Here is an 11,185-nt window from a genome sequence, read left to right on the forward strand (position 1 = left end):
TAAGTTTAAGTTTGAAATTATTTGCTTGGAAAATCAAAATAAAAGATGCTGATTATTTTTTTATATACTTCCTAGTACAACTAAAATTAGTGTCCCAAATTCAAAGACACATTTTGAGCTAAAAATTGACAAATGGTAAACTACCAGAAGGGGTTTTGTGGAGATTTTTTAATAATTTCAGTAGTTGAAATCATGAGTCAATTGAAGCTAGACCACCATGAAAAACCTGGAAGCACTGGACGGCCGTTTCGTCCTAGCGTGGGACTCCTCAGCAGTGCCCATCCACTATCCCACCCCCCGCGAGATTTGGACCCAGGACCTATCAGTCTCGTACACGATCACTTAACCATTAGACCACTGAGCCAGCATCCAACGATGTTAATGTCTGACTCCAACCAATCCACGAAATCGCTCCACCGTACATCACTGTCTTCAGTGAGCTGATATCTCACAACAGACCTGGTTGAACTCCACTGGTCACGGTTTCTCATTAGAACTCCAGGAAATGCCTCTTGAATTCAGTCACTAGTGAGCGGATGATTATTATCAGAAGGGGTTTTGTGATTTTTTAAATAATTTCCTCAGCACTTCCGAGAAATCCCATACTAGAATGAAACCATTTTTTCCTATATTTTGCTTGAAATCTATACAGATGCTATGCACTTCTTTAATGTAACTATATCCAATTTGAATTTTAGCTCATAGAACAATACACATGACAAAATATATTGTATTTTTTGTCAAATTACATAGTCGCAGCTCGAGTTTCAGTAAATTCACACATATTATTCTGCATCAAGATTTGTTCTGGCTTTATTTAAATTTATATTCACACACAGTCCAACCAATGTATTTGAGAAGCAATACGATTTAGAATTGATTAGTCTAATATCATTTATCGTTAATTAATCTGGTTTATACAGCAGAAATTTAACATATTATGTTTCGATTTGGCAAGTGTTACAATAGTGCCGACGCGTTTTTAGATATCTTTATGAGTTGAAACGTTACACAGACTTCTGTGAGATTAGGCAGATTCTACGTGACAGTTGTCTTGCAAATAAAGGAAAATATGCAAAGATATAAGCAAGTAGGAAGATTCCCTAAAGTTATGACATGAAGTATTCGCTATACCATTGAAACCCCAAAACTAGATGATGATGACGATGGGCATAAATAAGTGACATGACTTATATTCTCTATTTCGGTATGTTCAAAACTGTGTACGTGAGCGCACTGTTTTATCCGGGTAACTAAAACTGAATTGAATTTGAAGTGTATATAATCAGCTGCTAACTTTTATTTAATCACACATGATATGTTCAATGGGGAAACAAGTGCTTTTTATTATCACGCTCTTTCAAAACCCAGCTGGAAACTTTAGAAACAGGATTGCAAGTGAACTTCAAGCACTCATTAAGTGTCGAAGTATTTATTCTGATAAAGTGTTTTAATTGTTAATTAATTAATTGATCAGACTGATTGTGTGTGTGTGTGTGGACATATGCAAAACTGTCACAAGATTATCACTTTTAATCAATATTTTGCATCTCTAATTCAAATTTAGCGTAATTCTCAGATAAAGGAATTGAAAGTTCGAAATGATTTCCCCAATCAACGGGAGATTACAATTTTATCGACTCCTGACACTGATTTAAAGAGTAAATATACTAATGGTCAAACAACAACCATGGAAAAACGTGGTCATATTGAATCAATGTGCTCTTCTAATGATTCTAACTCAATCATTCAGTCAAATAGTTTGAAATATCTGACAGACAGAGAAGTTCATATTAATAGTACGAATTATCCATACAAGAACACTTTCTCTAGCGAACTGTCATTACCGCAATATATTGATCAAGATAGAATAACTGACAATTCTCAGCATTCCTTCATTCGTCAAGAATGTTGTCGAAGATGTACAATACTATAGTTTAATAGTTCCCTTTTATTATTATATGAAACAAATGTAAATGTTTATTTACGTTGCCTTCTTTTCTGTAATATTTGTTCTTCCTAAATCTCCTTTATAATTCTGTAAGTTTTTGAGAAAATAAGCATTCTTCATATTTTTAATTGTAATCTAAATGGATATAAATGATAGTGGAGAGTTAGATGAAAATCGTTTCAAATCGTATAACAATTCTACTAGTTTCGATTTAATTGATTCCCTGTCTGATAGATTATAGTACATAATTCTTCCTACATTCAACTGCAATCACTTGATTATCATTCGTTTAAAATTTTCCTTAAACAAATTACTAATTTTCTACTAAGAATTTTTTCGGTTACAATAATTAATATTTGAAAAATAAATAAAAATATTTCACTCCCTTATTTTGCTAAAACACCGTAAACTAGTTTCTTAACTGAATTGATCTTGCTGTTTCAAATGCACTTTACTTTTCTTGAGCTTATACTTGAAGATGGTGATGATTACTCTCATTTGCTATTGGATGAGAACTATAAGGAAGAAAAAAATCTATGAGAAACTAACTTTTGAACATTAAACGTAAAAACCACAGTTTGAAAAACTCTGAAACTATCGGACTTGTTCTGTTTATTTCCATAACTAAATGATGTTATGTAACGATTAGACTAATGAAGCAAACACAATTCTTTTTTTAAAAACACAATGTAATATTTGTTTTTCATTTCTGTAACTTTTTTTGAGCTCCAAATCGTCTTCATCATTATTGTCTGCTGCAGCAGTATCACCATGAACATGGCAAGTTTTTTCATACTTTCACGAAAAATACATTTGGCATTATTGTTAGATATCATGTGTTTCATATTTCTCTTTTGATTATACATATTTACGTATGGTGATGTTTGACGCGGTTCACATTTTTACCTGAAATCAATAGAAGTAAATTTCATCTTACGTAAATGGGAAAACATGAAATGTGTTGATTTATAAGATAACAAAATATCGTCTATAAAATACAATATAATAAATTTCAGTTTAATCATCTTTATTCCTATTATTTTTTAAATGTAATTCGCTAATGACTCATGAACATGCATCTTGAATGAGACGACACTAATTGATAAAAACAAAACAATTATGATACTTGGCCAAAAATCTAATTATTTGGATTTAATTTTCATTGAGTTTGAATAAGAAATTTCATAATGCTTTTTTTTACTATGAAATGATAGTACGTAGTGTCCAGGTGGACTGATGGTTTTAGATGGTGAAATCAGGAAATATTGTGAATGGCGGTTTTTTAGTAAACAGAAGTGGATGAATTTCACGATGAGGTTCTACTGTATTATATTTTGTGATTACACTATCTTTTTATTGAACAAGAGAATCGATCATTACAGAAAATCACTTAAAATATTTCAAATAAACAGGAGAATTTTTTTTACCGAATCATCCAGTTTTGTAAATACATTTTAAAATCTCGATAACAAGACTAATGCACTGTTTAATTTTCACATTTTTGAAAACTCCATTCCAGTGAATGATGTGCACACATTTCCTGTGATTCTATCACCACTAAAAAAGTACCATACGTAAGTGGAATGATCAGCTGTTGCTTTTGAAATTCCTTTTTCGATGTCAGAATAAGTTGGTAGAAAAAAGAAACTACAAAGAACAACACCTATCTTCAAAGAAATGGATGACGTTTCCTTATTCGTTGTTAATCTGCTTTAATTTAAGGAATGTTTCAAATACAAGAGAATTATAAATTTCGATAAATCAATCAGAAGATGGAGTTGACCTAAAAAAAAATGTGATATGTTTGCGCAATACATTTCGAACAATCTAGTCACACATATACTTGTTACAGCATTTTATATAAAAATTAATAAAGGTCAATTAAATGAAATCTCGAGTAAAAATGGTAACAGAGGGAAGAGAACAATTTTTAAATCGTATAGAAAGGATAAGAATTTGTTGCATAAAATGACTTGAGGATTACCAGGGTAAATTCAAGGTTACGACAAATTGTTTTTGTACACAAAAGGGGGGTTCAAGTTTACGAATAGCCAAGCCTTCAATAAACCTGAGAATTCGTTTTTGCCAAAAGAATTAGAAATATTTTTACAAGTTGTTCTTAATCGAAAAGCATCAAAAATACAAATTAGTCAGAATGTTTGCAAAAATATTATAAATGCATGAATATTATAAAGTAGAAAGTAATTCATGAAATAAATATCGAGTTCAAAATGACCACAGTAGAACAGAACAATATAAGCTAAATTCCCCAAGAGTAACATAGATGAAATTAGATTACTGAAGCTTGATAGTATGAAGAACAAAAGTCAGTACGGTATTCAGTACGTTCTTTCGATCTCTAAACTCTAGTATTAAGTGGATTTTATTTCCCGAATATGGCGAAGACTTGCTCTAACGAAAATACATAAAAACCTAACAACTAATCTCAGTAATAAAATACTGAAAGATCTATCAAAACTTATGATAGTTTCTCAGATAATGAATAAAAAGTGGGGTGAATAACCAACACAATTACTGTACTGTTAAATATTTTATATTACGTTTAAACATACCATAATAATGCAGCACAATTTCATACTACGTACTTAGAATTTCACTTCTTGATTATGTCTTGTCAAAGTGCTATACTTATCGGGATTAATACTATTTCGTCATATTATTTCAAATTCACATCTGATGTCGCAACACAAATAGATCCAAGTAACTTGGAGAAATCGCCCATCAACGTCTCACCCCGAGAAGTGTAAAAAAGCATAGTTCAACAAATTAGTTCGTGTTTCCAATCAGACTATTACACTTTTCATGGCACACTTTCAGACACCAGCTTCTAAGCGCAAATTCAGTGAACAGCTGTGTATCCAACTTCGCGACTACCTGATTGCTGTTGTGAACAATTCTAAACCAAATAAGCAGTTTATACAAATCCCTTTGAGATGGTGGTGAAGATTTGTAGCTCAGGTAATTGGTTTTGGTGAAGTTTTGTTCTCTGAGCTGGATAGTTTTAGTCGTGGGGCTTTCATCGTTCTTCTGAACGACATCATCACAAACTTCAGGTAGGAGCGAGTGTTCGAATTTCTTTATATATGACTCATAGCTTGTCCTGTAGACCTCGATCTTGATTGGTTAATACTGACCAATTCCCTTCTTCACTTTTCAGATAACCAAAGACTTCTGTTTTACTTACGAAGATGTCAATTATAATCCACTTAATGCCGTTATGAAACAACATGAAGTTTTATTGTCGAATTTGAATAAATGTACCGTACTGCAAAAACCTCAGACTTCTAACAAGAACAGTTACGATTCATTCAGACAAGTAAATAATTCAAAAAGCACTTTTAATTTTTTTCGTGTAGTCTATCCTGTATTTCATATAGTAAGCCCCGTCTTCATATGTCAGGTCAATTTTGTTATGCACGTTGCCGTAAGTGTAAAATGGTTGGCTCCAAGTTGTTTACTACTAAAACGATAGTTGTTCAAGACCAGTTGATTTGAACAAAAAGTTGGATTCGTTGTCTCTCACTACTGCCTGCATTGATACTTCACATTTAATGCAAAAATTAATTGGAATCCCAGGCATGTCCCATTCATGGAGTCAATTATTTCTCTGACAGAGTTATTGCTTTTTCAATAATTGTATCTTTTTAAAACCTGCAAGTGGTGCAATTACTCTCATCATTGACCCCCAGTTATCTACTGTTGGTACAGTTAATACTTCACTGAAGAAAGTGAGTAGTTTTGTCAGTATTTCTTTCCTAGTTAGTTAGTATTGCTTATGTGTGCTTGGGTGAAATGCCTAAGGTTTCTGTCTCGTCTTAGATCTCATCTTAAATGCTCGAAGGCCGTGGAAGTTATGAAAATTCACCTTGTACACTTAGAAATAAAGGGAGAGCCCATCTTCCCGAAGAGTAGACTAATTCAACATGGTTTAAGAGAAGATGTGAAGGATAAGCTAGGTAAATTGGTTTGAAAATTTCAGTTGAGCCGTCCGTTTTGGGTCAATCCCATTGTGACTCCACTGAAGGCCAATCGAGAAACGCCTGGAGTTTCTGGTGATTGCCGTTTGACAATTAATGCTCCGCCGTCGCAACAGTCGTACCACTGAAGAAACTGAGGATATTCTATATAAATTACAAGGGTCAATGTAATTTTTTAAAATGGACCTGAAAGATGCTTATTTGCGAATTCCATTGGATGCAACCTCTAATAAACTAAATGCTATTAATACACCGTTCGGACTGTTCAGATACAATTCCCTACCATCCAGATTAAATATTTTCTCCGAGATATTCCCGAAGGTTACGAATCAGATTATCGCCGATCACGGTGGTGCTGGATCGTATCAGGATGGTATTGTAGTTCTCGCAGAGGATATTAGGTTGGATAAAGAAAGGCTTTTAAAGTTATTTCTACCTTTTTGTGGCAGAATTATGACCATAAGTCCATAGTAGTATCAGTTTCAACTTAATTCTATCAACTGCCAAGGTGATACTGTAGATACTAAGGTTTTTACAACTGATATGAATTGCCGAACTACATAGATTCAAGCACTGCCACCTACTGTAGGGCCAGTGAAATGTCACTAAGCCCTAGCCAAATCATGCGGCAGTTGGGTGACTGAATATCGAACCGATCATCGATCCCTGTTAAGGTCAATAGCGAACAAAGCGCATCAGTTAATTGTACACAGTGGAATGGTCCACGCGGTGGTGGTCTTACTTTTGCTTGTACCTACTTTAACTAGTATATTTCTGTAATAATGTATTTTGCGTCGTACAGTCTTCAAAGCATCTGTAGTACATTAATACGTCAACGGGGCAATCCACGTAAGGTGCTGACTGTGAGGTGTGACTTCGACGTTAGCTGGTTCTTTACATCATTCCCGTCTAGCTCGAGTAGGCCTCCAATCATTCGACATAGATCATCAACGCTGGTGATTTACATTACGAATATCTCAGGACCCAGATCATGGACTAGTGTTGTGCAGTTTTATTCTTAAGAGCCTGTATGGAAACAACGACATGGGGATATACTTGTGAACCCTTTACGGTTTTTAAATAGTCAGATTTTCATCAGACCGTCTACGCCTAGTGAAAAATCTATCCTTACTACAGATGCACCTACACTAGGGTTAGGCACGGTTCTAGAGCAGAGTAGTGAAACTGTCATTTTTATTTTGAAATGATTCAGCAAGAGTGGAGGATGCTTTGGCTATGGTATATGCAGTAGAAAAGCTTTGCAAATACTTGTTTGGTTTAAAATTCCATAATGTAACTGATTACCGGGCATTAAAGTTTATTTACCATCCGACTACGTCACTTCATTGGTTATCCGCTGCCTTGATCTAAAGATGGAATTTAAGTCTGAGTGCCTATGATTTCATGATTGAGTACCATGTAGTCAAAAGCATATCATATGCAGATTTTCCATCACGCTATTGATATTTTGAAAGGCCACCTAACGAAAATGATTGTGTGTCAATTCAACCGGTACCTGTTTATATAACAGAACTCGTGAAGGATGCCCGTTAATTGAACTGTAATCGGTACAGCATAAAGAGGTTGGAATATTTGGTGCAAGCGTAGGTTTTTTGGGTTTTACAAAAAGAGAGGGAGGACATAACATTGTATTGTGAGTGATTTTTGTGCTTTGATTGTTGAGTAATAATTTTCCCTACACTCAGATATGCAGTATTAAACGACCTTCATACTGCCCATCTGGGAGCATAGAAACTGTTTGTCAAACTTGTCAGTGACCTGAGACTGTAGCTGATATAATTCGAATATCGAAAACATGTCCTGATTGTTTACACAAGCTACCGTATAATAGACGCACTTGGAATCCCTAGTCTGTATCTTAAGAATTGTGATAACGTACGTGGGCCGATTACTGTGGTCCATCTCAAACCCATGTTGCGCTTTAGTCGTCACTGATTCATATTAAGAATGACCAGAAGTTGTACTCACGAAAAGTTCTAGAGAAAAATTTAATCAAAGCGCGATGTGAAAGATATTAAGTAGTGAATGAATTCTCAGTGTATTAGTAGCGGATGATGGAACTCACTACACGCAGAAATTTTAACAGCTAGCTTACTGGTATTCGATGTCATCATCTCTTTACAGCTCCACAACATCCTCAGTCAGACAGTCTAGCAGAAAACCCAGACTACTTAATAAATACATAGGTAGAAAATCAACATGTGGCGTGCGTAGTGAATGACCAATACAGTTATCGTACAGTTAAATATTCGATAATATGTTTATACATATCATAATAATGCAGCACAATTTCATACTACGTACTTAGAATTTCACTTCTTGATTATGTCTTGTCAAAGTGCTATACTTATGGGGATTAATACTATTTCGTTACATTATTTCAAATTAACACTTCCTATTAATTTACTTGCCTTTGAGAATGAAAACTTACGTGCATGAGCTTCACAGGATGCATACACGCTATCACTAACCGGTTAATAACATGTACTTTAATATAATCCAATAAGAACTACAGTAAGCATAACAAAACTTATTATACATACGACACAACCTTTAAATATACCTTGTCTCTCTGCTTAGATACCATTACATGTTTTAAAATCTTTCTCTTCTCTTAAGGTAGTTTTTGAACTTCGATTTCATTAGCATTTTGCTCTCTAATTCTAACCTTACGTATTCTGTTTATTAATCATATCTAACTTTCACTGCATTCTTCTACTAATTAATTTATCATGTGCTCGCTAATGACTGGACTCAAGATGGTGTCCCTGAATTTCTGGTGAGAAGCCGTGACCAGCAGAGTTCAATCCGTGTCGTATGAGACACTTACCCACCTCAGACAGTGGATGAAACGTTGTGCAAGATCATGAATAGATTGAAGCTAGGCATTAACACCGTTAGATGTCGGCTCAGTGGTCCAAAAGTAATAATATTATAAAGTCTAGATATGGGATAGTAAATAGAGGGATATGTAAAGGGTTACAATTTATCTTACGTAGAAATTCTCTTTGAGTCATATTTGCACCTGGAGCGAAGCTGGTGATCATTTGATCTTTGAAGATTTCAATAAGCTACACGTCGTTCACTTGGATGCTGCTACCTTAAATTGATGTGCCAGTGCTAACTCTCTGTAAATTAATTATCGTTTCCGTGTAGAGTGTATCATACGACCAGACAAGGTATGTTTCGACGCTTCATGTCCTTTAGCAACAACCCTAATCACTTGATCTCGCAACACTTAAACTTCAGTAATGCGTAGTCATGAACAAGTGCTAAGTGTCGATTGTTAAAACGCGTACTGATTGCGTACGGCAGCAACTGAAAGCCATGTTTGCCCTTAATCTGTGCTTTTTATATAACAAAAGGAAAACAAGACGATGTAGTAGAATCACATCAATACAGTCATTTAAGAACAGAGATACATTGGGTGTATCAGAATAGAAACAAGTTGAAAGTATATCAAGTTCCTTCATTAGGATCTAAGCACAGAATACTATTGGTAACACAACCCATAATCGAACTTATTAGATATCAGGCACGATACGAAAAAAATAGCAGAGGAACCCATTTTCATGTTGGTTAGCAGCATAATACCTGCTAAAACACCAAGTCTTGATGGTTGACAACTACGACGACCTTTCATTCTCATTCGCATGGAAATTGATACATTAGAAGTAATAATCCATAATAATGTGCTAAATCATGTAGAAATGCATTATCTGCCGACTTCGATGTAACACGATCTTCAGAATAAATGTCCCTCATCGACCAACCTACTAGAGGCAAGAGATAAAAGAGCGGCCCAACATAGCGGCTAACTTTATGACGAAATATTTATAGGTTTCACATGGCCATTTTGTAGTGTCTTAGAGTTAATGAGGAGTTTTTCTTTATATCTTAACAACACTATTCAAGTCCTCCATACTCTTCATCACAAATGTCAATATCTGAACAATAATAAGTAGTGAGGCTGATCATCGCGACATGCATGCTGGTTAAGATGTTGTATTTTGATGGTCCAAAAATTTGAACCTAAACGCCGATTCGAATAACAGTGTTATTACGCTGTAGCGGTAAATAAATCCCCAAAATAAATAGCACTGTAAGTTTTCGACATTGGATGCTGACCATATGTCTTAGTGGACTCATCTAGCTGAAAGCGCTCGGTCATGCATCCGTACCAGATCACATGCGGTAACGCTGTGCTCAACATCTACCGCAATCGCTAGCCAGATTAGATCAGACAATTCCGATATATTGGTAATCGCCAAATACACTCTTCCGATCTCCTCGACTCTGTCTTTTGGTTTCTCTTGGTGGGTACGGGTTATATTAGAAGGTGTTGCTGGTAAAAGCATTGTCAAACACCGAATACCTGTGCCATCTTCAACGCAATTAAAATATGGTAACAGACACCAATGTATAACGGATGGAACACCACTTCCTTAAATACAGAAACGGAATTATCTTGAACTGTAATTCCTATCTCAAAAATAACTTCCTATGTCAATTGATCCGTTCCCAAAGTCAACATGTATTTCGGTCGCCATTTAGAGATCTTAAATTCTTTTGCTTAGATATGTTTTGCATATTGAGGACGAACAGTATGTGACCACACCTGGAATCTTGCGTCAGAAAAATAAGTCGATAACTTACTAAAGATCCCGGAAAAATAAGCGTATTTAATGTGCGAGGACAATGTTTTGGACGTGTTTTATAAACTTCCGTACACTCAAACCTTCACTTATTTTAATCTTAGGAAAAGAGCTGAGTTCACACTGTTACTTAGTATTTCAGAAAATTACGTGTGTCACCACATCTTGTCTTTTGGATTTCTTTAACGACAGTGAACTCTGTGGTCATTAAAAACAGCTTAAGAAGCGTTAGTTGAATAAAAATTCACTGAGATATCTTACCGTCGAGTGATCACCAACAGGACCTTTCAACCAGAGATGTGTTATCATGTTCATCAGTGAATCATTTCAATCCGAATCTAGATCTCCAATGGAGACTAGATACCAAAATACATAAGAAAAACGACTGAACTGGCCTCCTTATTACTAGATACTGAAAAAATATCCTTACTGCTTGTCCAAGTAGAACAGCTAGTTCGTCTGCACAAAAAAATAACAGCCATCAACCCATATTAATACATGAAAACATGTATTCATACTTAATTCGACTTCTCGGACCCAAAAACGGACAAAAATGAGAG

General features: G+C 35.0%; 1 protein-coding gene across 2 annotated transcripts in view; it reads left to right on the top strand.

The window, feature by feature from the left end:
- MS3_00003548 (uncharacterized protein) overlaps positions 1–5,495 on the top strand; it is an 85,352-nt gene extending 79,857 nt beyond the window's left edge. The window contains exons 11-13 of one of the 2 annotated variants that reach the window (XM_051211374.1): positions 1,568–3,525; positions 4,667–5,025; positions 5,130–5,495. In XM_051211374.1, the coding sequence (XP_051071429.1) occupies positions 1,568–1,936 (369 nt within the window). In that variant the 3' untranslated portion in view covers positions 1,937–3,525; positions 4,667–5,025; positions 5,130–5,495. Of the gene's footprint in view, positions 1–1,567; positions 5,026–5,129 lie in introns of both variants that reach the window. The other variant, XM_051211373.1, reaches the window with a different exon arrangement.
- The last annotated feature ends 5,690 nt before the right edge of the window (positions 5,496–11,185 follow it).

The sequence above is a fragment of the Schistosoma haematobium genome, chromosome ZW (genome assembly GCF_000699445.3).
Source record: "Schistosoma haematobium chromosome ZW, whole genome shotgun sequence".
Classification (NCBI taxonomy): Eukaryota; Metazoa; Platyhelminthes; class Trematoda; order Strigeidida; family Schistosomatidae; genus Schistosoma; species Schistosoma haematobium.